The sequence below is a fragment of the Ailuropoda melanoleuca genome, chromosome 15, assembly GCF_002007445.2.
Source record: "Ailuropoda melanoleuca isolate Jingjing chromosome 15, ASM200744v2, whole genome shotgun sequence".
NCBI lineage: Eukaryota > Metazoa > Chordata > Mammalia > Carnivora > Ursidae > Ailuropoda > Ailuropoda melanoleuca.
Window position 1 is genome coordinate 83,909,464 of NC_048232.1, and position 27,053 is coordinate 83,936,516.

At 55.8% G+C, this 27,053-nt stretch overlaps 1 protein-coding gene across 5 annotated transcripts in view; it reads left to right on the forward strand.

The window, feature by feature from the left end:
* ZC3H7B (zinc finger CCCH-type containing 7B) overlaps positions 1-27,053 on the forward strand; it is a 58,162-nt gene that overhangs the window by 24,218 nt on the left and 6,891 nt on the right. For 2 of the 5 annotated variants that reach the window (XM_034644503.1, XM_034644507.1), the window contains 16 exons: positions 2,904-2,937; positions 3,071-3,268; positions 4,184-4,342; positions 7,093-7,173; positions 7,991-8,047; positions 9,358-9,408; positions 13,892-13,934; positions 14,478-14,671; positions 15,017-15,338; positions 16,294-16,382; positions 17,203-17,302; positions 18,731-18,892; positions 20,603-20,808; positions 21,760-21,860; positions 23,251-23,432; positions 25,777-25,862. In XM_034644503.1, coding sequence (XP_034500394.1) covers positions 2,904-2,937; positions 3,071-3,268; positions 4,184-4,342; positions 7,093-7,173; positions 7,991-8,047; positions 9,358-9,408; positions 13,892-13,934; positions 14,478-14,671; positions 15,017-15,338; positions 16,294-16,382; positions 17,203-17,302; positions 18,731-18,892; positions 20,603-20,808; positions 21,760-21,860; positions 23,251-23,432; positions 25,777-25,862 — 2,065 coding nt within the window. The remainder of the gene's footprint in view (positions 1-2,903; positions 2,938-3,070; positions 3,269-4,183; positions 4,343-7,092; positions 7,174-7,990; positions 8,048-9,357; positions 9,409-13,891; positions 13,935-14,477; positions 14,672-15,016; positions 15,339-16,293; positions 16,383-17,202; positions 17,303-18,730; positions 18,893-20,602; positions 20,809-21,759; positions 21,861-23,250; positions 23,433-25,776; positions 25,863-27,053) is intronic. The other 3 variants (XM_034644504.1, XM_034644505.1, XM_034644506.1) reach the window with 3 other exon arrangements.

Consider the following 27,053-nt stretch of genomic DNA (forward strand, 5'->3'; position numbering starts at 1 on the left):
GAGAGAGGGAACACAAGCAGGGGGAGTGGGAGAGGAAGAAGCAGGCTCATAGCGGAGGAGCCTGACGTGGGGCTCGATCCCACAACGCCGGGATCACGCCCTGAGCCGAAGGCAGACGCTTAACCGCTGTGCCACCCAGGTGCCCCTGGCCTATGTACGTCTTATAACCAATCAATCAATAGATCAGTTTCCACTTATTAAGCACACCTCTCAGGCTCTGTGCTGGGCCCTTCACATCCATCATCTTCTTAATCCTCACAATCCTCACAGTGAAGTAGGTGCTCTTATTTCTATTTTGCTGAGGCTCAGAGAGGTTAAGAAACTTGTTTAAGGTCACACAGCTGTAAAGTGATAGGATTCTAATCCAGGTCTGGCTGACCCCAAACCCACATTCCTTTCCATTATTTGCCCCCCGAGTACCCACATGCCATGTATGGGGACTTTTTTCCATTTTTTTCCTTTTTTTNTTTTTTTTTTTTTTTTTAATTTTATTTTATTATATTGTGTTAATCACCATACAGTACATCCCCAGATTCCGATGTAAAGTTTGATGCTTCATTAGTTGCGTATAACACCCAGTGCACCATGCAATATGTGCCCTCCTTAATACCCATCACCGGCCTCTCCCAGTCCCCCACCCTCCATTTTTTTTTCCTTACACACGAAGTATTTTTACTTTTTTCTTTTATTTCTCTTAAATAGATCCCCAGAGGCACATTTATCATGACAATGCTGAAGTGTTAGCTGCAGGGCCCCTCACTTATGCGGTTCATTTCCGAAGCCCTGGAAGGCTCCCTGAGCAATTCTTTGTTTCTAACTTTGTGGGGGGTTTTTTGTTTGTTTTGTTTTTTTTTAAAGATTTTATTTATTTATTTATTTGACAGAGATAGAGACAGCCAGTGAGAGAGGGAACACAAGCAGGGGGAGTGGGAGAGGAAGAAGCAGGCTCATAGTGGAGGAGCCTGATGTGGGGCTCGATCCCACAACGCCGGGATCACACCCTGAGCCGAAGGCAGACGCCTAACCACTGTGCCACCCAGGCGCCCCTGTGGGGGTTTTTTTTAATGGTTTTTTTTTTTTTCTTAAATGGGAATCCCCACAACACTGATTTACACCTATATGCCCTCATATAAACTCTCCAGTTTTGTTCTCTCACAGAGACCCATAGAACACGGCCTGCCTCTTCCCCATAGACTGGGCCCCTTGTCACGCACGCGGTGTCCACGTGGCTCTGACGGACTGCGTGCTGACGTTTGCACACTGTCCTTCCTCAGTCTGCTCAGGCTGCCATGAGAGCTGTGGCCACTTTTCACTCCTCTCTGGGCCAGTCTCCTCCAATTTGGGGGAGGGCTTTGATTTGGGGGGACGGCTCAAAATTTATTCAGAGGCCCGTTTGATGAACAAAGTGAACCTTGCAAATACTGTCTTTCCTAAGAATTCTGTCTTTAAGTCACTGATTTCTTAAGTCACTGGAGCTGGACTTTGAGTCCTGCATCCTGGTTCCCCCACTTCCTGGGTGCTTCCCATACCTGTGAAATGAGATCAGCCCCTTCCCTCACAGAGTCATTGTGCTTGGGGTAAATGGTTCCAAGGGGAGTTCCAAGAAGGTTTAGCAATAGGACAGCCTCCTGGGAACACATATGGTAGTCTCCTAAGGGATTGCTTTACAAGATAACACAGTAGGACCTGCTTCTTTTAAAATTAACTGTGTTTTCACATATAGACTTTGTGCACTAAGCATTTATTAGACACCTGGGCACAGAGCACTGTAGGACCATAAAGTGGTTTGCACAGGTGGGGTGGTGTTGGCTTGTGTGGAGCCTTGAACACCAGGATGAGGTGACATTTAGGTCAGGGTGTGACCTGCTGGACAGGGAGCTGGTGCTAGAGGTGGGAAGCCAGGAGGGAGGGTAGCAGTGGGGCCTGGCTGGGCAGTACAGGGAACAGTGATGGGCCCCGGTCCCTGACGGTAGAGGCAAGAGAGAGCAGGATGCGAGCCCCACTGTCATAATCAAGGACACCCCCCTCCCCCACACACAGGGGACCTCGGCATCTCCTCTCACCATTTCTCACTTACTGGCTCAGGCTGCTCTTTCTTACCCAGATGATGGCGGCAGCTCCGGGCAACAGAAAGAGCCCCAGCCCTGCACTCTGGCCCTGGCTCTGCTGCCGACCTGCTGTGTGACCTTGAACAAGTCACTACCCCCTCCGAGTGTCTGTTTTCCCCTCTGTGACATGAAGGACTGGGAGACTGCCCTTCTAGCTCAGCCATTTAGCCTGACAGATGTGCCTCCATCCTCCTGGGCTGACGTTTTCTTCTGTACTGTGCTGGCATTTCGTTGGCCCCGGCAGAGGAGAGGGTACCCACAGCCACATCCGCTTTGTTGAGGCTGGCAGGAAGGGTCAGGCTGTGAGCATACCTGCATTGTCTGGGGTCCTGCATGTTTTGTGGGAAGGGATGCGAGAAGGGCAGAGGCTCCCCAACCAGGGGGACCTGGGCTGGACTCTCGGTGCTGCCTGGGGCCTGCATCTGCAGGTTTGGTGTGTCAAGCGTGGTCTTTCCCAGAGAACTGGTTTCTTGGGAAGAGGACAGCCGACTGGAGCTGGAGCTGGCCTGTTCTTTCTCAGCATCTGCACCCAGGAGAGCCTGGCCGTGGCCCTGGGGCAAACACAAGGCCTTCCTCCAACCCTTCCGTCAGAAATGGAAGACGAACATGGTGTTGGTTTAGGGAGAAAAAACTGCTGTCCCCTTATCCCAATCTGCAAGGTGACATCTGAGGTCCGAGCTACAGAAGTCCATTCCTGGCATGATCTGTGGCCTTTGGCTCAGGCTTCTGGGGCCTCCATGAGTCTGAGACCCCTGGGCTTACCCAGACTTTGTACCCCTCTCCTTTTCCTGCTAGGTCGACACTACCCCTAAAGCAAGAAGAATATGAGGTGAGTGTCAGGTGCTGGGCTGCGGGAAGGTGAAGGGCAGGGGCATCCAGGAGGTGGGGCGTGTAGAGGCCAAGCGCCAGGCCTCGGGCTGCATGAAGACCCTTGAGCCCCCTCTGCACCCTCTCCCTGGCAGGCCTTTCTGCTCAAGCTGGTGCAGAACCTGTTTGCTGAGGGCAATGACCTGTTCCGGGAGAAGGACTATAAGCAGGCCCTGGTGCAGTACATGGAGGGGCTGAACGTGGCCGACTACGCTGCCTCCGACCAGGTGGCCCTGCCCCAGGAGCTGCTGTGCAAACTGCATGTCAACAGGGCCGCCTGCTACTTCACCATGGTGAGCCCGACGCCCTCCCTTCCTCTCCTCTACTACGCCCCGGGCCCTGACCACCACGGCCCCCAAGCCGAGGCAGGCAGGTCCCCCAGGGAGCTGCTGCAGGGCCGGCTCCTCCATCTCCTGTGCGAGTCTCACCGTCTACTCCGTGGCCCTCAAGCTCCTTTGAAGGAGAGCCTTCAGAGTACTAACACGATACACAAAACGGTTTGTGATGATACTAAGCCCCATCCCAGAGGAGTTAAGTTGGACTGTCAGGGTGGCCTGGGCATTGGCGGGAGTCCGTGGGCAGTCGGGGCTGAGAACCACCAGCCTCAACCCCAGGCCTCTCCTGCTCCTCCCTCCTGGGCTCCCTCCCTCCCTCCCTCCCTCCTGTCTCCCCTGCCCCCTTAAAGCTCTGGCTTCTTGCTCCTGGACTCAGTCACTTGCTGAGTCCTTCGGGAGGCTCTGCTGTGAGCTCCGTAGAGGACCCGGTAACACCTGTGCAGTGCAGGGTGGACTGTTCTGGATCAACGCGTCTACCAGGTGCCTGGTCACACCCTTTTCTGTGCCCTGAGCTGCTGACACGGTTTCCTTTCCTCTCAGAGGTGCCTTTATTACTCTCGGTCCATGGCACTCTGAGCCGAAGGCAGATGTGGAAGTAGACGTGTCTGAAACACCACGCTCATCACTGTACAGTTTGAAGGTCCGGCGGCCCCAGTAGCCTGCCAGCGCCCATGGGCAGCCCCTTCAGCTGGACGTGGAGATGCCCTTGACCAGAGTAGGAATGCCAGAGCGGTTTCCTGGAGCTCTGGAACCCCCCTCCCTGACCCTGGTCCTCCAGCATCCTCCATCTCTGCAGGGAAAGGGGCAGGAGGCCTGGGGGCGGGGAGGGGGATAATGGGTGCTGCCCGCTGAGCTGCCTGCTCCTCTCCGCAGGGCCTGTATGAGAAGGCGCTGGAGGACAGCGAGAAAGCGCTGGGCCTGGATGGCGAGAACATCCGGGCACTGTTCCGCAAGGCCCGGGCCCTCAGTGAGCTGGGGCGCCACAAGGAAGCTTATGAGTGCAGCAGCCGGTGCTCCCTCGCACGGCCCCACGTGAGTGCCCTGCGTCCTCGCGCCCCGTGTCAGGGTGCTTCCAAGCCAGCTTCCTCCCCGGGGTGTGGACTCGCACATACTGATATGGACCCTGAGCTCTGGCTATGTTTCAGGCACTGCTGAAAACACACTGTGTGTGTTAACTCACTTAATCCTTGCGTCAGCCCTTTGAGGAAAATACTGTTACTGTCCACATTTTAAAGAGGAGAGAGGCATAGAGAGATAGGAACTTACCCAACGTCACAGCTGGGGGTGGCAGAGCTCACCCTTGAACCCAGGCAGTCTGATTCTAGACTTGGCATCTTAACCTCTGTCCTAGGATGGTACAGGGTTGCAGTGGGACTAAAAGGGGTACCACACGTGCCAGGATCCTGATGTCCAGCCTGTCCCTAGGTGGAGGAGAGCCGGGGAATTGACCAGTAGTGAGCCCCGCTCTCCCTGGCCCACACACAACCTGTGCCCCACCTCCCTAGCTGATGAGCTCCTGGAGCCCAGGGCCAGAGTCTTTACTAAGTATTTACTAAGCACCCACGAAGTGCCCAGATCTGTGCCCTTCAGGGACCCAACAGTCCACTGGGAGAAATGGAAACAGCCCTGGGGTCTAGACCTGGCTCCACCACTGACCCCCAGCATGACCTTGGACAAAACACTTCCCCTCTCTGCACATCAGCTCCATGTCTAGAATGCACCCCTCCTACTTTATCCCTGAAATAGTGAGTATAAAAGGGCTCAGAAAAGGCTCCGTTCTTCCCAGGAGTGATCAGGATCTTGGAGGGCTCCCTCCCTGGAGGAAGGTGGGCTTGAGTGGGGCCAGAAGATGCAGGAAGGATCTACATGGTCAGAGCGGAGGGGAGGCCATGTGCATAATAGTCCAGGATGTTGGTGTCAGAGAGCTGGGTTTGGATTCTAATCTTGAATCAGCCATCAATATTAGCCATGTGACCTTGGACACACATTGCTTAGTCTCTCTGAGCCTTGGTTTGTACCCCCTGTCAAACAGGGGTGATAATATGCCATGCATCACTGGGCTATGAGAATGGAATCCGAAAATCATACAAGGCAGTTGGCACAATGGCCGGGCACAATAAGTTCAGAAAACATTCACTGTTACTATGCTTTTTGTTTATTATTCATGCTTCTCCAGTTCAGGTTAAAGATTTTATTTATCTGTTTGTCAGAGAGAGAGAGAGAGAGCATGTGCGCACAAGCAGGGGCAGCGGCAGGCAGAGGGAGAAGCAGACTTCCCGCTGAGCAAGGAGCCCGACGCAGGATTCGATCCCAGCACCCCGGGATCATGACCTGAACTAAAGGCAGACTCTTAACCAACTGGGCCACCCAGGCATCCCTCTAATTCAGTTTAGTTCATAAATGAGATCCTCTCCTATGATAATACTCCCTGAGCTGTACAGCATTTTCTAGTGTCTTTAGTGGGTCCATATCCAAGTCTCATGTCTACTGTTCATGGGCAGGCAGGTTGGCGTTTACCCCACTGTATGGGTGAGGGCGCCAGGGCCCAGCGAGGCTGCTAGCTTGCCTAAAGAAAGGTCCCAGATGAGGACTTCTGACTCTCAGTTGGGGGACTCCCCCGTTTTTCAGTCTTTGTTGGCAAATACTGGCTGAGCCCTGCTCTGCGCTGGGTGCTGGGGACCAGAGATGACTAAGGCTCCGGCCCCGGGCTCCAGGAGCTCATCAGCTAGGGAGGTGAACCAAGGCACAGGTTGTTAACAACATCCTCGTTGCCCCTTAGGTGCCTGGACTATAGGCACCATTTCTTTGTTTATTGGTGGGTGTCCCTCACTGGACTGGAGCCTCCATGAGACCCAGGCCCTGTCTTTCCTGTGACAGTGGTGTCCCTGGCTCCTAGCTCTTGCCTGGCACGTAATGTGCATACAGTGATACAGCCTTGGAGGGAGGAAGGAATGTTGGGTGCTGGTACTGAGCACTAACCGTGGGCCAGCCATGTTCCAAACTTCCCACATTCTCACTCCTATGGGCCTGGGCACCACCCACATGTCCTCTCTTGCAAAGAGTTCCAAGACATTGCGTGGTGAAAGAAGCCAGTGATAGAACAATAGGTACGATATGATCTCACTTATGTAAAAAAGGAGAAGATCCTCACAAAGCAAAACCGAGCATCCTTTGTGGGTCTGTAGGAACATATGTAAATTCCTAGAAGAGATCAGTAAGGAAACAGATCAGAACGCAAGGCCTGCTCCCCCCGGAGAGGAGCCTAGGGTGAGGGTGGGGAGGGGGGTGATCCAGGGGAGTGCTTGCTCTCTCTGCAACATTTTAGCCCTCTACAATGACACTACGACTTGCTGAGTTCTAGAAATAAAAAGATCATCTTAACTAAATTCCAAAATAAAAATTATTCCTTTCCCCTCCCCACAGTAAAAGGTTAAAGAGAAGGGGCGCCTGGGTGGCACAGTGGTTAAGCGTCTGCCTTCGGCTCAGGGCGTGATCCCCAGCGTTATGGGATCGAGNAAAATCTTTAAAAAAAAAAAAAAAGGTTAAAGAGAAGAATGGGTTCTGGTTCAACCCCACCACACACAAGCTGTGTGACCTGGGCAGCAGCGACCCTTCCTGGGGCCTCACTCCCCAGTAACATGGGGTAGCAGTGGACATTCCCCCCACACACACATATACCCTGCACAATCCCCCGGAAGGGCTGCTCAGGGTCTCCGGAGCAGAGCTCTGGTAGCTAGGGCAAACTAACACCCTCCCCCCCGCCCTGTGTCTTGCCTTTCCAGGATGAAAGCGTAACCCAGCTTGGTCAGGAGCTGGCTCAGAAGCTTGGGCTTCGAGTTCGGAAAGCATATAAGAGGCCCCAGGTCGGTGGGCTCTGGGCGCTGGGGGGGCAGGGGTAGAGATGGGGAGGTCTGACAGGGGACCAGGCACCCTCAGGCAGAAGTGGGCGGGGGGCGGCCAGGGCCGGGTCAGGACAAAGGGGAATGATAACAGGTGATCTTCTCTCTCTGTTGGCTGGAAGCCTTGGACTGACTTCCAGAACCTTTTGGAAAAGGAAAGAACAGCCAAAGCTTTCAGTTCACCTTAGACGCCAGCTGCTAAAGCCTGTTCCCTCCCGTGCCCTGGCCGACTTCAGCACCCCAGAGGTGGCCTGAGTTGACACTGGTGTCCTTCGGCCTTATGTTCTCAAATAACCTCTGTAGGCACGCGTTGGAGACCTTGGCATCTTTCAGAGCCACATTTATTCATTTGGCACCTCTTTTATGTCAGAAAGCTGCATGGGAGAGAGGGTATGGCCCCAGAGTCCGCTGTGACCTTGAGTAGCTTCGTTCTCTCTCCCCTGGGGCTTCCACATCTGGAACATCGGGATAATTATGCCCACCTCAGGGTTCGCAGGAGGATCAAAATGAAAGAATGTTTGGTGTGAAACCTGGCACAGTGCCTGGCACACAGTAGGAGCATTATGTGGAAGTCCTCTGCCCGGGTCCCAGTTACAGGAAGAAAATGCCCGAATCTGACCCAGAGACAGGGCAGGTAACTTTGGGCAGGCCAAGGGCAGGGAGCCTTAGTGTACTACAGACCCCAACTGCTTGTGTTGGGGCCCCTCTGCTGCTCTGGCTGATGGGACCCGGAGCATCTTTCCAGAATCTTCATCTCCTCCCACTTCTCTAATCTCTGCAGGAATTGGAAACATTTTCTCTGCTCAGTAATGGCACTGCGGCTGGTGGGGCAGATCAGGTAGGATGGGGCCTGGACCCCAAGCACCCTTCCTGCCTCCAGTACCAACCTGTCGTGAGAGCTTTGGATTCATTCTGTGGGGCACAATGACCCCAGCAGTGGGTCCAGGGCCATCAGACTGAAGGGTTGGGCTCAATCTGTCCTAGTCTGCACCCCTGTGAGCCAGGCACCTGCCCTGGGAAGAGGGGGTGACCGACAGCCTGGGCCTGGGCCAGACTCAAGGATAGCTCTGGTATGCACAACACCTCCATCTCTTAAGATGGACCTCCTGTGACCACAGGGGCAAAGTGTGGGGACAGGCTGTGGCCGCTGTTGATGGGCAGGTGGCCTAGTCCCGATGACCTTTCTGCTTCCTCACCCCTACCCTTCCTGCCGCCATTGCTTTCCTCCCCAGTGGCCTTTCTGCATCTAGGCCCCCAGGGCTCTAATGTCCTCCCTCCAACCTACTCTACTTTCTCTGCTTTTCCATTTTCAAGACCCAGCTAAAGCACACACCCCTACTGAGGCCCTTCCTGGGACCCCTGCCCAAGTGACTGCTGGGGAGAGGCACAGAAGTGGGGGCGGGGCTCACACCTGGGATCCCATAGAGAGGAGCCCAGCCTGTCTCTGTGCGGGCTGTTCTTGAGCAGAACCTTCACCTCTGAGCCTCAGATTTCGAACCTGTGAAATGAGGGTGTTCTGTCCATCAGCCAGAACAAGGGAACATGCCCTGAGAAGTGTGGTGCCCGCGGGAGCCGTGAGGAGCAGTAACTGCTGATAGTTCAGCATTATCCTAGGTTTTGCATGTCCCCACTCCCAGGGCCAAGACCCTTGTACAACCCTGGCTCATCTTGGGGGTGGTGGCAGGACCCAGCTCACACACTGCTCACCACACATACTCAGCTAGACTTTGAGGCTTTTTGGAAGACAGGGGACAGGTTCTAGGAGCACTGATGGAGGCTGGGGTCCTTTCTCCTTGTTGTACATAAGGGGAGACTGAGACACAGAGCAAGGAGGGGACTTGGCCCACATCACAGAGCAAGGCAGCGGCAGGCCTGGCTGCCTTCCGAGTGTATGAGGCTTTTATTCATTCACTCAGCAAACTCCCAGGGAACCCCTTCTTGGCCCTGGGCTGGGTCAGGCAGGCACGGCCTTGTCCTTGGGGACTTCTGGGTGCCACAGAAGGCAGGTGTGGATCTCCTCATGGATTGTAACCGGAAATTTGGGGGCCTGGCACATATTAGATGCTCAAAAACAAATAAACACATTTTGCTATAACAAAGTACCATGGACTGGGCAGCTTATAAACAACAGAAATTCATTTCTCGCAGTTCTGGAGACTGGGAAGTCCAAGATCAAGGTGCTGGCAAGTTTGGTATCTGGTAAGGACTCGCTTCCTGGCTCGCAGATGGCACCTTCACGTGGTGGAAGGGCTGAGGGAGCTCTCTGGTGTCTCTTTTATAAGGGCACTAATCCTGTTCATGAGGGCTTCACCCTCATGACCCAATCACCTCCCAAAAGCCACACCTCCTAATACTATCTCCTTGGGGGGTTGGATTTCAACATGAATTTGACATATGTTGAAGATTTGGCAAATATTCAGACCTTAGCAGTGAATGAATGACTGAAGAATTGCAGATAATTTCACAATGCCTCAAGGGAAGTACTACTTACCCCTATTATAAAGAAGAAACCAAGGCCCAAGAAGTTAGATGACTTGCCTGAGTTCACTGAGCCTGGGGCTTGGTACGTGGTAAACAACACATTCGTGGTTCTTGCCCTCAAAGGGTTCACAGTCCAGGGCGAACAGATACCAACCTCATAATTTCTGGTTACAAACCACCATGAGAGCAGTAAAGGCAAAGTATGGGGAGCCACAGGGCCACTGGAATAGGGAGGCCTGATTTAGATTGGTCATCAGTGACTTCAAATGAGACCTGAACGTTGAGGAGTAGGGGGACAGTGTGCTGGTAAAACTGCATTTCAGACAGGGGATGGTATGTGCAAAGGCCCTGAGGCTAGGAGGAGCTCAGAGAGTGGGAAGAACCAGGTGGAGGGGAGGCAGGGCCCTAGTGGGGCTGCAACGGTAGATAGAAGCCAGACCACCTCGCCCCTGGGGAGGAGCTGAGTCTTCATCATAGGAGTGTTGGGAAGGCATTGAAAGGGAAGAGTATTGATTCCGTTGATTAATTCAGAAGGGATTTATTGAGGGCTCCTATATACCCAGCATAGAGTCGATTGAGGCACTGGATGTACAGCAGAGGGACAAACAGCCAAGGAGCCCCACCCTCGTGGAATTTACAGTGTAACTGGAAGAGACAACAAACGTGATCAGTGCTGTGGAGATGGGGGCTGGGGAATGCTGGGGCAGTTGGGGGGGGTGCAGTTTTAAACAGTGAGCAGAGAAGACCTCAATGAGAAGGAGACACTGGAGCAAAGACCTGAAGATGAGGGATATGCCTTGAGGAGGTCTGGGGGAACAGGCAGAGGGAATGGCTAGTGCAAAGGCCCTGAGGCAGGGGTGTGCCCAGTATGTGGGGAGAACAGCCAGGAGGCCAGGGCAGCTAGAGGGGGCAGTTAGCGGCTAGGGTGCAGGGCTCCTCTTTCTTCTTGCCATAGGTGATAGGGAGGCAGGGAGTTACTCAGGCAGATCTTAGAGTTCTTGGATATCAAGGGCTCTTGCCTCAGTCCTGGAGATGAAGAAACTGGGGTTCCCTTCCATTTTCTGCTGATAGTGGTATGACCGCACCTCATAAGACTATGCAGGGGTGACCCTGGCTGAGTATGTGATGGGATGTCCCTGCTCCTTCCTTCACTTCCCACAGTGACTGCCCTGGTTAAAGCTACATCCCACTTGGGCTAGCCTCCCCTTCCTGTACCCCAAGGTGAACTCCGACAGGCCTCTAGGTCTCTCCCCAGCATAGAGACCCTCAGCGATTAATTAAAGTGTCTGTTTAAAATTAATCACTCCGGATGCTCTTGCCTGGCATTTAGGCTCCCCAACAGTCCAGTTCCGACGTCCTTCCCGCCCGCAGCTCCTACTCTTGCACTGGACTGTGTGTATGCATTTCTGCCGGGCTCCGCGACAAGCTCCTCTGAGAGCAGGACTGTGGGTTCCTCTGTCCTGTGCCTCCACGTGGCACCCTTTGGAGTCAGATAGGTCAGGTCTCTGCTCACTGGTGCCGTGACCTAGAGGAAATGATCTGTCTCTGAGCTTTGGGTTCCCCTCTGTAAAACCGATGATTGTGCTCAGTTCCCGGGGTGCTTGTGTGGATGACATGAAGGCAGCCTGGGAAGCCAGCAGCCTGGCACCCCGGGCAGGGTTGGGGCCTCTCCCCGTCCCGTTCCAGCCCAGCCCACAAGTCTTTCCTCAGGGTCAGGGGTGGGGGAGCCTCCAGGCTCCTCCCAGGCCAGTGCCTCAGTGTACGACAAATCCACCGCTCCTCGCAGCAGGCAGGGCCGCAGCAGCTGTGGCTGGGATGCCCGGCTCCACAAGGGCCACCCCTCGGTGTCCACTGAGTCTGCCATCAGGGGACCATAGATGGTGCCACGCATGGCACTGGGCACCCCGGCCACGGCCAAACCATTCACCCACCCCTGCAACCGTAATGGGGCCCCCACCACGTGCATAGGGCCAGGGCTGGTCATGGGGCTGGGGATCCGTGAGGAGCCCAAGCAGAGTGGGCTCCACAGTGGAGATCAGATCAGATCCTGCTTCGGGGTCCAGCATGGTGCTGCACACCTGCGCACACATGCATGCACACACGCACGTTCACAGCACACACTTCTATATCCACACACCACACACACACACACACACACAGTGGCCTAAGGATACACAGAGTGGGCTGGGGGGAGCGTGCCAGCCAGATCCCCTGCCCTGGAAGTTTTACACAGACATCGTATGTAAGCCTGGCGGCAGGCACCCCTGCAGGACTCTCCAGCACCTGAGTCCCCATCATTCAGCCAACTGGTCATTCCACGTGTGTGCCTGGTCGTGGAGACTCATGAGCTGTACCCACAGGTAGCTTCGTGGGACCCAGAGATGAGACGGGCAGGCGTGGTGTCCATGCCAGGGCTTGGCAGTGTGAGGGGCAAGACAGGAGGAAGGCTGTGAGTTCAAGGAACAGATAGAACCTGAGGTGGCCTTGTTTGGAGAGGACTTCACAGGGCCCACGTGGCAGGATTCGGGCAGGTGGAGAGGAGGGAGCAGAGCTCAAAGCCAGAGGAACAGCTGGAGTGCAGGCCGAGAGGCAGGAGAGGGAAAGGCGTACCCTAAACCCCGAGACTAGTTCTCCCCATGGGGTTTGGAAGAGCCTGGGCTCTGGAGCCGGGCATGTGTTCTGGGACGGGTCTTGAGTGCACCCTTATCTGAGGTGGCCCTGCCGCCTCTCGGGGAACCGCTGGTCCCTGCCACGTTGTGGTGGCTGTAGGGAGACAGTGGGTCCTCTAGGAAAGCCACCGGCACGAGGCCCATCAGAGCGGGTGCTCCATCAACCTTGTTGCTATGTGAGTGTCCCTAGCAGGGAAAGGCGGGGACAGACGAGCCTAGCAAGATGGGCTGGAGCTGGGTGGCGGGCAGGGGACCTGTGAGCCATGGACACACTGGGCAGGGAGATGCACAGCTGTCCCTGGCGTTGTTCATCTGGTACGTCTTTTCCCGCCTCAAATGGTTTATATGCTCACCGAGAGAGCAGCAGCTCAGACCCAGCACGGCAGCCTTGGTTTGTGCAGCCAAACAGCCCGGAGACACTGAACTGCCCACCTTTGCCACGCCGGGCCTGAGAAGGTGTTCTGTGCAGGTGGGGTAGGGAGTGCAGAGGCCTGGGGCTGGGGTTGGGGCTGACTCTGGAGTCCCGAGTCAGACAGCCCCTCTCTGGCCCAGGAGTGGCAGCCTCCCTGGACCCCTGGACCGACATCTCCTCTCTGCAGTGGTGGGGGGGCGGGGGGACAACACCTTGCAGGGCACCTGGACCAAGGGCTGAACGTGATTGGCCACGAAGTGCTGGCCCCGGGTGGCAAGAGGCAGGGCCCCAGGATCCTCCCGCGATCCACGGGATGGGAGGGCTAGGAGGGAGGCTCTGGTCCTCCTGCTGCCCTCGGCGGGCGCACACAAGAAATGGGCTCACCCGGGGCCCTGCCAGGGAAGGAGGACTTCGGCGGGACCATGCAGGACTCAGAGAAGGGGAGGATGTGCCAGGATTGAGGAATGAGTCAGGCCCCAGCCAGAGGGGGACACGAGGCGGGGGAGAGGTGGCAGGCGAGTCTGTGGGGCCAGAAAGTGGAGGCTAGTGACAAAAGTACCCAGTCCATCCAGGTCAACCTCCTGACAGACACAGAAAGCACTTCCTAAGTTCTACGCAAATGTCAAGTGATTTCAAACTTGAAACAGTCCTAGAAGGTGGGTGACCGTACCATCCTTACTCTACAGGTAAGGGAGTGGGCCCAGGGAGGATGAGCTCCGGCCCAGCTTTCCCTCCAACAACAGGTCCACCTGCGGCAGTGGGATCCCACCTGGGTTCATTCAGCCTGGGGCTGTATTTGGGGGGGGGGGTGTAGGGACACTGGTGATTCGGGAAGTGGCACTTTTATCTTTGAGCTGCAAACTATCCTCCCCAGGGTATGGACCCCATCCTATGATGGATAAGAAGACTGAGGCTCAGAGGTTCTATCTCTTTCCTCCCAGGGTACCCCTCCAGCAAGAGGCCGATGGGAGATTTATCTGACCCCACTCCCCCTGCCTCCTGGCCCCTCCCCATCCAGCCCTGTGCTTAATTCCACGGACAATAGTCCCGGGGGTGGGGCGGGCACCATAGCCTTCCTGGCCCATGTCTGCCTGACCCTCTGTGTCCTTCCTCTCCACAGGGAACTTCCAATGGATTGGGGTCCATAGATGACATCGAAACAGGTAATATCCCTGATTTGAGGGCACAGTGTGGAGATGGGTCCCCAGCCTGAGCCTGAGGGCTCCCTGCCCTAGCGACTCCCTGAAGCGTGAAAGAAAATATTGGGTCTAGGAAACCCTACTCCCTCTCAGGGAGGAAAGGGTGGGGGTCTGCCACACAGTAGGGTAGCACTGACCTTGTGTCCTCCGCTCTAGGCCAGCACCTCCCCCAACTGGGAGTCCCCTTCTCTTCCTCACTGGCTTCCAGGAAGAGTCACACTTACCAAGTGTCCCTTAGAGAGTGCATTGCTTCTGCCCAGGTAGGATATTCAGGCACTGAGCCACGTTCATTCGAGAGATATCGCAGGACTGAGGGACCCTCTCCTGCTCTGTAGTGGCCTTCCTTCACTGTGCCTGGTCCTCCAGCCATGGAGTCAGGCCAGCGGGGCAGACAGGGTTCCTGACAACGAGCTAGAGAAAGGAGGGAAGGTGTTGTATGAGGACCCTAGCTCCCGCATCACCAAGCAGGACTCCCTGTGGCTACTGATCCCACCCTCCCATCCACAGACTGCTACGTGGACCTGCGAGGCTCCCCAGCCCCTCTCCCCTCAACCCCCACGATGCCCCTGTTCCCTCATGTTCTGGACCTGCTGGCCCCCCTGGACAGCAGCAGCAGGGCCCTCCCTGGCACTGAGAGCCTGGATGACTTTTCTGACGGGGATGTCTTTGGGCCAGAGCTGGACACCCTACTGGACTCACTGGTGAGCCGTGTTGCCACCCTTCTGCTCCCCTGAACCCCTCCCCCACCCAGGACCCCAGCACATTCATCCTCCCGTCCCACAAGGTGTAGAGGGAAGGTTCCATCCCCATGTCACAGTTGGAGAAACTGAGGCCCGCGGAGGGAAAGGGACCTGCTTGGGGTACAAACACAGAGCTCTAGAATGTACAGCCAGAGGGACCATAAAGATCCCTGGCTCCACGCGCGGGACGGGTGGGGGCTGAGGCACAGAGGGGTTGGCTTGCCTGGGGCCTGCAGTGCCTGTCCCTGCCCAGGCCTGGGTGGTCAAGTTCTCCTCCAACCCCTCCTTCTGTTCCCCACCTCACAGTCCCTGGTCCAGGGTGGCCTGCCCGGCAGCGGTGTGCCCAGCGAGTTGCCCCAGCTGATACCCGTGTTCCCCGGTGGGACCCCACTGCTGCCACCTGTAGTGGGTGGGTCCATCCCCGTCTCCAGCCCACTGCCCCCGGCCTCCTTTGGTCTCGTCATGGACCCCTCCAAGAAGCTGGCCGCCTCTGTGCTGGATGCCCTCGACCCTCCAGGCTCGGCACTGGACTCCCTCGACCTGCTGCCGTACTCGGATACGCGGCTGGATGCCCTCGACAACTTTGGGTCAACCCGTGGTGCCCTGGACAAGCCCAACTCCTTTGTGGGTGAGGCCTGGGTGGGCACGTTCACCCCCACCCCCTTGACAGTTTTCAAAGTACCACTGCATCTCCAGTCTCTGGGGAGTGGAGTTGGGATTCCAGCTCTATTCAGCCAAGGTCCAGGCCCTCTCTCCCCACTGTGGTCCAAGGCCACCATCTCAGAGTTGCCGTGTCTCCTGCAGTGCTCAGCATAGCGTGGGGCTGAGGCCAGAGGGGCTGGGTGTCTTGTTCAAGATCAAACAGCAGAGCTGGGATAGTCCGGGACTCTGGACTTGCCGTGTGGTGCTCTCTGCCCAGCCTTCTGGGGCCCTGGGGTCTCCACGCTGGAAGGGTCCCAGAGGGATGATCCTGAGGCTGGGGGAAGGGGTTGCCAGGCCACAATCTCCTTCAGCACCACTCTGAGCGGGGTGCCGGGAACCCAGAGAGGAAGCAGACCTGTCTGGGCCCTTGCAGGACCAGCTTTCAGACAGTCAGACCTAGCCCATGGCTCTCGTGGCTCGGGGATTCACAAGGCCGCAGGAGCACAGATGTGCCTTACTCAGCCCTGGAGCCAAAGGGAGACTTCCTGGAGGAGCTGGTGGCTGAGAGAGGTCTTAAAGGAGAAGTCCTCTGCTGGTGGGGGAAGCAGTATGACACAGGCTTGCACGGCGGAGGGACTGGCCAATGAGCAGAGTCGTCAGCCAGAGGGGAGCATGGGTTGGGGGCCTTGAAGACCTGAAGCCAGTGTCAGAGGACTTTTGAGCCACCCTGAGAGCTTGGGCTTTCTTCCAGGGGCAGTGGGGGCTGCAGCAGGTGTAAAGACAGGGTACACATGGACATTGCCCTGTCCCTGGGCAGTGGCCTTGAGGGTAGAGTCAGGGGTTCAGCACGAGGAGTAGAGGATGTGTGGCCTGGGTGGTCTGTATGAGTTACAAATGTGTACGAGAACGTCCTCAGAGGACTTCTCACCCCTTCCGAGCAGGGCAGGTGACCCCTGTGTCTTCTTGCCCAGAGGAAACCAACTCACAGGACCATCGTCCCCCAAGTGGTACTCAGAAACCAGCCCCCTCGGTGAGTATTTGGCGCAGATCCGTGACCAGGTACCCTGTGCCCTGTCGGGTGGAAGGGAAGTAGCTGTGGGCTCCAGAGTAGAGGGGGGCCTTCTGTGTGGGATGAGGTGTGGCATCCCCCAAGGAGAGGCACCCTCAGAGTGGATGGGCTGGAGATGGTCTCTCCCTAGCCCTTCCAAATGGAGCCACATGCTGGGAGGGTGAGCTGAGGACATGGCCCAGCCCCTGTCTGACAGAAGAGGACATTGAGGGTCAGAGGGGTTAAGTGACTTCTCCAGGGTCAGTAACATCCCTGTTCTTGGGACTCAGCTGGGTTCTGAGTTTAGGAGAGCCCTTGGGCAGGTGGCAGGCAGCCTGCACTCTGCACTCTGGCCTCAGCCTAGACATAGCTAGGTGGCCCTGGGGAAGTAACCTAACCTCTCTGAGTCTTGCCTTTGTCCCCATCTGCTGATGCCTTGGGGACTTGGCAGATAGAGGCTGGGAGTGGGGAGGGCATGTGCATTGGCCTCAGTCAGAGCCATTCCTGTTTCTCTGCTTTCATGTCGGGCTTTTGCTCAAGGGAAGGTTCTGGGCCAAGATCACTGTCACCCATGCACCCCCACTAGGCTCATTCAATCCCCATGTTATACATTCTTGGATCATGTTATAAGGAATTCCCTGGCCAGGAGAGTAGGAGAAAGGGGAGGGTGCTAGGCTACAGTTCTGCTCTTGGATAGGATGGGGGGGAGTCATAGAGCCCCCCAGCCTCTGGTGCCCAGGTTGGCTCCGGTGACTCCAGCCATGGTCCAGTGCCCAAGACGGCCAACGTCCTCCCATTACAGCCAGAGCCCTCCATGCCCAACACCGCCTTGCTCATCAAGAACCCCTTGGCTGCCACCCATGAGTTCAAGCAGGCCTGCCAGCTCTGCTACCCCAAGACAGGTAATGTCACACCTTTGTACTCCTCTACTCCTCTGCCCAGAGATACTAGGAATCCAAGAGTGTAGCCTCCCAGGATGACAGAACCATAGTGTACCAGTCAGAGATAAGTGTGGGAAAAAAGGAGCCCCTCCGGGTATTTTGAGCAGGTGGGAGGTGGGGAGGTGTAGAACATGGGGGTTTGGGGCTTTCAAAATTGCCAGAAAGGCTAGAGGTGCAGAAGCTAGGAGTCTCCACTGGCCTTAGGCTGCTCCTCCACAAGCCAAGGACCAGAGTTGGGTTGTGCTGCTCTCACACCGGGGTCAGGGGCTGCTGGACCCTCTGGCCTGTATGACGGCTGCCCACAGCCCAGAGGCTGATGCCCGGCCATGGAGTGGAGTCCAGCTGGCTGCTGCAGGAACACATTAGCCAGAGGAAATGTAGCCCCCACACCTCGTGCCACCTTCCCCTCGCAGTCTACTTCTCCCATGAGTGCATCTCCCTGGGTGAATGCAAACCTGGCCTGGAGCCCAGGTGGCAAAGGAGCCTGGGAAATGTAGTTCCTAGATTCCCAGCCCCCAAATCCAAGGTTGGCAACAGGAACAGTTCAGAATGATGCCCAATGCTGGGAGACAATTTTCAGCACACCTGGAATCTCAGAATTCTAGTCTAAGACTCCTTGGCCAGAATCCCTGAAGAGTTAGTGTGATACTGCCTTGGGATGCCGGGGTTAAAAATCCTAGCAGTCTAGAATTCTCCATCTCAGAGCCATTAGAGTTGACAGGACCTTAGAGGTTGTCTAGTTGTCGTCCACTTCAGGGCCTCCCCTTCATTCCCCGGCCACATGCATGTCACCCGAGAGTCATCCCACCAAAGCGCTCATGGACTTGCAGGGGCAGGGAGCAGGGCGCCATCTTGTTGGGTGGCTGTGCCCGTGATGAAGTTCTTCCTCACACGGACCTCAGACTGCTTCCCCAGTCCACACGCCCGCTGCCTCATATGCCCTATGAACTGCCGTGCAGCTGGTGCTGGAACAGCAGGGTCACACGGGGTCCCCACAGGGCTATTTCCCCATCGTCAGCGGGGAGGAGGCCCTGGGTCAGACACTTGGCAGGAGCGGGGCCAGGAGGGTGAATCCAAACAGTGCCCTCCCAGGCAGGACAAGAAAGGGGTGGGCCTGCTCTCTGCCAGGCACTATCTTCCTCATTCCTTCTAGGGAAACACTAAAATGTCTGGCTCCCTGGAGAGTCAGAGTGGTGATGGAAGGGGGTAGGTAGAGGGGGCTTCCCCTCAACCCGGGCCCCCTGTCTCTAGGGAGCACTTGGCTAGGAAGGGTGTGGCAGGAGCCAGCAGGAGGCCTGGCTGATGGAGGTAGGGCCCACTGCTTGGGTGCCTAGCTGTCACCCTTCAGCCCTCCACCTGAAACCTGTCTCTGTCCACGCATCCCCACAGGGCCCAGGGCGGGCGACTACACCTACCGCGAGGGCCTTGAGCACAAGTGCAAGCGGGACATACTGCTTGGCCGGCTCCGGAGCTCTGAGGACCAGACCTGGAAGCGGATCCGGCCCCGGCCCACCAAGACCAGCTTTGTGGGCTCCTACTACCTGTGCAAAGGTGGGTGGGCTGCAGCAGGGGCGGGCAGTGTGGCTGGGGCTGAGCTCCTCTCAGCTGTGGCTCTTCGTCACCAGCAGAAGGAGGGGGGCATTCATCGAGGATGAATCCCACGTCAGAAGGAACATCTAGCTCCCTTGACAGCTCCACAGACGCGGGGGTGGGGGGGCCGGAACATTAGGGATGTTCTATTCCAGCTGAAGCCCTTACCAAGTGTGCGGGTCAGGCGGCGTGCGGAGAGTAGTTGCTGTCGCGGCTGCAGGGTCCCAAAGGGCTGTGGGAAAGGTATGGGGAGAATCCGCGTAAAGCACGTAAGACGGGTACATAGGATAGTAAAAGGCTTGATAAATATTAGTTTTTAAATATTATTGTGTTATTGTTGTCCCCACCTCTGGCTCATGTCGATGTGGCCAGTATTTAATGGTCATTTGTCGCGTACCTTATTTGCCAGCTTTGATTTCCCCAAGCAAGCGTCTTGGTGCAGTCTTCATGGCTGTATGCAAATAGGACATTGTTAAGTGCTTTATGGCGTTGCCTTTCTGTACCCACCATCACGCATCCTCACAACTCCGGGCTACGAAACTGAGGCTTCGGAAGGCTCCGCCTTTGTCCCCCCACCCAGCCGGTGGCAGTAGCCCCAGGCTCTCTGGAACAGCTTGCTGTCCCCCCAGCAGGATCTTAAGGACATGTTGCTTCTGGGCTTGAAGGCCTCTGCTCTCCCCTGGCCAGTGTGGATGAAGTCCAAATTCTGTGAGGCTTACAAGCCCCCCGTCTGCCCTCACCACTCCCCAAATACCCAGAACGCGGACTCCTTCGCACACTCCTTTGAACTTGATCAAGTGGCACCCAGATCTTGGGAAGCCATTCCCTACAGGGCTCCCCGCTGGGTGCAGAGCTGGTTCTCGCACAGAGCAGTCGGTGGCGATCGTCTGTGCATGGGCCCCCTTGTCCTTGTGTGCCGGCAGCCTGGCAGAGGGATGGGGCAGGGCAGACCTAGAGAGAGTGTGAGCAGGGGAGAGAAAGAAAAACAGTTTCCACCACCAGGAGATGGCAGGGCTCAGGGTTGTGAGCCTGCTGCCCTCCCAACTCCCTGGTCCCCAGAGGTTTTTTGTTTTGGTGTTTTTTTTTGTTTTGTTTTCACCCAACATGGGGTTTGGACTCACAGCCCCAAGATCAAGAGTTGCCTGCTCTACTAACTGACCCAGCCAGGCGTCCCTGGTCCCCAGGGGTTTTATTTATTATTTCACTTAATCCCCACAACAACCCAGTGTTGTCTGTTTATGGGACAGACAGCTGAGGAATAACAGGGAATCCTAGCCCAAGACTGCTGGATTCCAAGGCCCAGGCCCTTAACCAATGCTATTTTCCTGGTGAATAATAAGAATAAAACCCTTGTGTTTATTTGGACGCTTGTATTCATCTACAAAGCCCTTCGTCCCACTTCTCATCCTGCCTGACCCAGGATGAGGCCGAGGCGGCTTCGTGGGGTGGTCGAGTGGGATGACAGCATGCTTTGTAGATGGAAAATGCAGGTGCCCCCCTCAACATAGGTGTAGAGCAAAGAAGGGACCTGGCCTGGGAAGGGCTTTCCCCAACTCGGCCACTCGGCCCCTCCTGAGTCCCGAGGAGCAGGCCTGCTGCAGTGGAGGTCCTGGGGGCTCTGCAGGCTGCCGTCCCGCCTGGCAGAACGTGTGTCCTGTTGCCTCTTTGCAGACATGATTAACAAGCAGGACTGTAAGTACGGGGATAACTGCACCTTCGCCTACCATCAGGAGGAGATCGACGTGTGGACAGAGGAGCGGAAGGGCACCCTCAACCGTGACCTGCTCTTTGACCCGCTGGGGGGCGTCAAGCGTGGCAGCCTCACCATCGCCAAGCTCCTTAAGGAGCACCAGGGCATCTTCACTTTCCTCTGTGAGGTACCCGCGCCCCCGCCCCACTCACCTGCCACCTTCACGGGCAATGGCACAGTTGGGGCTGGGGGAGGGCCTCCCTTATCAAATGTCAGTCCTGGCACCTGGGGGTTTGGGAGGCCTGACTTTATAATCAGTAGGTCTTTAGACTGCCAGCAAGGGCCATAGGCCCTATCTTGCTAAAGAAAAGAAAGAGAGAAAATCATTCCCACTCTTTCTGGATGGCCATCAGAGGCCCTGTAGGTACTCATGCCCCCCACGCCCTTGTCTAGCTGTGCTGGCTCCGATGCCCAGTACGCCTTCCTGCCCACTTCCCTGTGTTTCTGCATCTTGGACCCTCTGCGGCTCAGCTCTGATCCCAGCAGCTCCAGCAAGTTGTCGTTAATTCCTTCCCCAGAGCTGCCACAGCAGACCCTGCCGGCCCCCTGTTTCCCTGCCTGATCAGAGCATGGTGAGGGCAGTGACGGCGTCAGGTCCCTCTCCGTGGAGCCAGATCTCTGGACCTGGGTTGCTGGCAGGGTTGGTGCGGCTCAGCCCAACCTTGACCCGTTGCACAGCCAGCCCTTCCCCCCAACTCTCAGAGCAGGTGGACTGGCCGCTCCCTTCGGAGCTCCCAGCCAGCAGCTGCGTGTCCTTTACAAAGCACTTGCAGTTCTGTTATGTCCTTTCTGAGCTTCACAGTGAGCCTGTGGGACAGCAGGTGTGGTCACCCCAGTTTCCCGTTGAGGAGACTCAGGCTCAGAGACTTGGAGTTACTCCCCGCCCCAGGCGTCTGGAGTGGTGGGACCAGAGAGAGCCAAAGCCCAGGTTATCCGGGAGCTAGAGCCAGAGAGTGGGGACCACGGAGCCCGAGGTGCCCTATCTCATTCCCCTGACTTAGAGCAGGGCTGGCAGGGACCCAGTCTGCCCCTCCGTGGGTGGCCATGCCAGGTCCCAGCCCATCCCTTCCCCGGGCAGATCTGCTTTGACAGTAAGCCCCGGATCATCAGCAAAGGCACCAAGGACTCCCCGTCTGTCTGTTCCAACCTGGCTGCCAAGCACAGCTTCTACAACAACAAGTGAGTGGGACCCATTGCCTGGGCCTGGGAACAGGGGCACACAGAGAGCCGGGGTGGTCTAGATGCCTGGGGAGCAACAGAAGCCGGGGGGTGGACCCAGGGTGTCAAGGCGAGGGGCAGAATGTAGGACTCAGATCCAGCATCTACCTGGAAAGGATGGAACCACATTTATTGAGATCTGTATTCCAAGCTTTTTCTTGGGTATTTTAATGATCTCCACGGTCCCGTAAGGAGGAGTTACAGTCTCTGTTGTACCGATGGGCTTGGAAGTAGCTCACTCAACATCTACGTGGCCACATCTCTGACTCCCATCTGGCGCCCTCCACTGTCATGACACTGGCTTCAGACAATGAGTGGGAGGGCCTGGGTCAGGCCTGGCCCCCACCTTTGCTCCCTCTGACCCCCCCTTGGCTCCGCCCCCGCATGGATGTTAGAGCCCAGGCCCTGGGTCAGACAAACCTGGGTCCACATCCCAGCCTGGTCAATGCCTGTTTCATGTCTTGTGGCCCTTGGTTTCCCTGTCTGTGAAGTTGACAATGATCCCAGTCTCCCGGGGTTGCTGTGAGCATAATTAAATTCCTGTCCCACAAATCTGATATATTTGACTTGTGTTTTATCCTAACTACCAGACCATTCCTTCTGTAGCCCAGGAGAGCACCCCTTCCCCCCAGCGGCTTAAAATACCCTGTCATCTTTGTGCTCTCATTGCAGTTCTGTGGGTTCCATATTTTCCTTACTCCCCTCCAAATCTAGCTGGATTGCAGAATTATGGGTTTGGTTTTTTTTCCCCAAGATTTACTTATTTATTTGAGAGGGAGGGAGGGAGCATGAGCAGGAAGGGCAAAGGGAGAGAGAATCTCAAGCAGACTCCATGCTGAATGCGGAGCCCCCCGCCCAGGCTCAATCCCACGACCCCAAGATCACAATCTGCAGAAAGTTTATGATTAGGAAATACGAACTAAAAACGACAACAAATAGTAAAATAAAATAAAATTGCCGTCCCAGAGGAGGTGCTCGATTATTATTACGGATGCAGGAGCAGCCCTGGAGCATCAAGATGGGGAACCCCCTTCTCCCACCCACGCGCACCCGCTTCTCCCAGCCTCCTAGCAGGTGGGATCTGTGCCCTCCTGCTGGCAGCGCCACCTCTGAGCTGGCCCTGGATTGAGGCCAGGGGAGGGGCGTACAGCTGGGACGGCCTAAGTGTAGGACCCCCACCTCTTGCCTACTGTGCTCTCTTGTTCTAGAAGCGTCTTGATAGGGCAGGAACACCCAGGGTGAAGCCCCTCCCCTCAGGCTGGCGCAGTACCAGGGAGAGCAGCCCAGGCGGGAATGGTGGGGGAGGGGAGGGGGCTGCAGACTGCATCGCGCCCCGTCCTCTGCCCGCCAGGTGCCTGGTGCACATCGTCCGCTCCACCTCCCTCAAGTACTCCAAGATCCGCCAGTTCCAGGAGCATTTCCAGTTCGACGTGTGCCGCCACGAGGTGCGCTATGGCTGCCTGCGGGAAGACAGCTGCCACTTCGCCCACAGCTTCATCGAGCTCAAAGTCTGGCTGCTGCAGCAGTACTCAGGTGAGGGGGCGGGGCGGGGGCAGGGGCGGGGGATGCGGGATTGGCTGAGGGCAGATGGGCCAGCCCGCGGCAGGTGGCAGAGGGAGTTCAGAGGAGCGGGTACTGGGGGGAGGGGGGCTCTACAGGAGCCCCTGCCCCCTAGACATCACGGAGGACACAAAGGCTCTGCTCTCGGGAAACTTCCAGGCTTAAAATGTCCTGGGTTTATCCCTAGGCAGGCACTACCAGGGGAACAAAAGGTGAAAATGGAGAGGGGGCAGAGCCGGGCTGCCTGGTTGGTCACCAGCAGGTCACTTCCCCTCGCTGAGCCTCCATTTGCCCACCTGTGAACTGGTGATCATAATCTCCATCTCAGGGCCCCTGGGTGGCTCAGTCGGTTAAATGTCTGCCTTCCACTCAGGTCACGATCCCAGAGTCCTGGGATCGAGTCCCCCATCTGACACCCTGCACAGCAGGGAGTCTGCTTCTCCCTCTGCCCCTCCTCCCTGCTTGTTCTCCCTTTTTCTCTTTCAAAAATAAATTTAAAAAATCTTTAAAAAAAAAAATCTCCACCTCAGAGCTGAGGAGATTAAAAGATACTTACTCGTTTATCTAATAGGGTGACAAGTACACCTGCCGTGTGTCAGGGTCCTGAGCAAGAACTACTCGAGGTCCTTGCTCTCCGAGAACATCTGAGATCTATAAGTAAGGGCAAGACAGACAGTGTAGTAAGTAGGTAATCTGTTCTAGGACACACGTTTCCCTCACTGCATGTCGTGATGTAATTTAGCAGCATTGTTTTGGATGTAACATAAAATAATGGTGCATTAACAATTGATGTTTTAGAGTTGGTGAAATAGGGTTATGTAATTCCAGACATGCTCAGTGCTGAGAGGAAAGTAAGCAGAGCAATAGGATGGGGAGGGACTCAGGCAGGGGCATTTGGGATAAGATGGTCAGGGAGGGCCTCTATGAGGACGTGGCATTTGAGCAAGGAAGGGTAGGGAGAGCATGCCAGGCAGAGGGAAGAGCAAGGCTGGAGGCCCTGAGGCAGGAGCAAGCTTGGTACAGAAACACTGTCTGTGAGAGTGGAGCAGCTTAGTGCATGGTGGGAAGGGGGCCTGAGAGGTTGGTAGAGACCCGACTGTGTAGAAGTCTCTAGGTCATACATAGAGTCAGGATTGTTCTAAATATAAGCGGGTGGAGGTATACGATCTGATCAATAGTTTTTAAAACTCTCTCTGGCTACTGGGTGGAGGCTAGAGGGGTGAGGGCAGACAGAGGGGGACCAGGGAAGGTGTGGCTCCAGCCAGGGTGATAGTGGCGGGGTTGGAAGGAGTGATCAGATTCTGGGGATATGTTGATGGTGAAGCCAACAGGAGTGGTTGATGGACCAGATGTGAAGTATGAGACAAAGGATGGCATCAAAGTCACCTGCAAGGTTTTTGACCAGAGTAACTGGAAGGATGGGGTTGCTGTGTTCTCAGAAGGGGAGGCTGTAGGAGGAGCCGGTTTGGGGGGCTCCCATCAGGGCTCAGTGTGGGACGTGGGGAGCTGCCTCTTGGACTTCAAGTGGAGATGTTGAGCGGGCAGCCGGATGTGGAAGTCTGGAAGTTCACAGGAGAGGTCTGGGCTGGCGATCTGTATTTGGGAATCCTCAGCAAGAAAATGGGTGTCAAGCACAGTGCCTGGCCCAGAGTAAGCCCCCAGTGACAAGCGGTCACCGTGGAGCAGTATCCACAGGACAAGGTCAAAAAGAAATCATTCTGCGAAGGGGCCTGGAGGAGATGGGAGAGGCTCTAAGCTGTACCTCAGAGGGTGGGTTCCGTAGTCAGTCAGATTGGGAAGGTCTGGGCCACCAGGTTTGGGTGTCTGCCCCTTTGCGGACCTGCAGTAAAGAACAGCGGCCCCTCAGTGAGCTAGTGAGCCAGGCGAGGCCAGGCCCAGAGCCCTAAGAACAGTGGGCTAGAGGCTGCCAAGCAGGAGTCAGGCCTGACCCCACTGAGGGAGGTAGGGGTCAAGAAGGGTGCTGAGCAGCTGGGGGGACCCTGGCATGAAGGCAGGGGAGTCAGTGTGCCATGCTGCAGGGCCAACACCTTTCTCCTGCATTTCCCCACTCTTGGCTGCATTTGATTCTCCTGCTCCCCGTGAGGGCTTGGAGCAGGTCCTCCATTCCCAGTTGCAGGTGAACAAACAGGCCGAGAGAGGATGGGTGCTTCCCCTGCTCCCCATGTCTTTCTGTGGCAGGGCCTGGCTGGGGACTGGGGCTCCTTTGCCTGGGCCTGGGTGGCGCCCTGCAGATTCTCCGCCTCCCTCCTCGCTGAGCTCCTTCATGGACGCCCGTGTCTGGTCCCGCCCTCCACAGGCATGACCCACGAAGACATCGTCCAGGAATCCAAGAAGTACTGGCAGCAGATGGAGGCCCATGCAGGAAAGGCCAGCAGCGGCTTGGTGAGGCCCTCGATCGGTGTTGGGGGTGGGATGGGATCCCCGAGGCCCATTCCCCATCCCTTTAACGGAATCTAATTTCAGACTTACCAGAAAATTATCAGGATAGTACAAAGAATTTGTGTATATACCCGTTTCTGGATTCCCCAGTTAGTAACTATTTTACCACATTCCACACTCGCTTCATCGTGTGTGTGTGTGTGTGTGTGTGTGTGTGTGGACATCCACACATAGACATTTGTATACAATTATATACATATCTTCTTCTGAACCATTTGAGAGTAAGTAGCAGACATGATGCCTCATCACCCCTAAATACTTCAGTATCTGTTTCCTACAAATAAGGACACTGTCTTACAAATAGCCACAAGACAATTATCAGCATCACAGAACTAACATTGGTGTAATTGTTCAGATTATGGTGTCCTATTATTTAGTTTTTGTGAATCATCCCTAAATCCCAAGTGACGCTGCATTCATTTGTTGTGCTGTCTAGTCTCTCTCTCTCTCTCTCTTTTTTTTAAAGATTTTATTTATTTATTTGAGAAAGAGAGAGGGACAGAGAGAGCACAAGTGGGGAGGAGGGGCAGAGGGAGAAGGAGAAGCAGACTCCCCGCTGAGCAGGGAGCCAGACTCGGGACTCGATCCCAGGACCCTGAGATCATGACCTGAGCCGAAGGCAGAGGCTTTACCGACTGAGCCACCCAGGCGCCCCTGTCTAGTTTCTTTTAATCTAGAGCAGACCCCAGTCTTTCCTGTCTTGCATGACGTTGATGGTGTTGAAGAGCCTTGTCCTGTGAAAGGCCCATCATCCATTTGGGACTGTCTGATGGTTCCTCAAATCCCAGAGGGGATGTTATGTTCTCAGTTCACTTGTCAGGAGGCTCATCATCTCGATGTGTCCCTTTACTGGTGATCACTTGATTAAAGGCACCGCCACTACAAATGCTTCTCTCCTGTGAAGTTACGTTTCTCCCCCTTTGTAAGGAATAAGTATCTTCTAAGGAGGGTCCTTGAGACCGTGTAAATATCCTGGTACTCCTTCCCACTGATCGTGTCGTCTCCCATCTCTCCTTATCCTCACCCTGCTCCTGAAGAAGTGAGCTGTGGCATTGTAGCATTTGCAGATGGGGAAACTGAGTCTCAGAGCATGCTAGAGACTAACCCAGGGGCACACTTACTGGAGTAAATGCC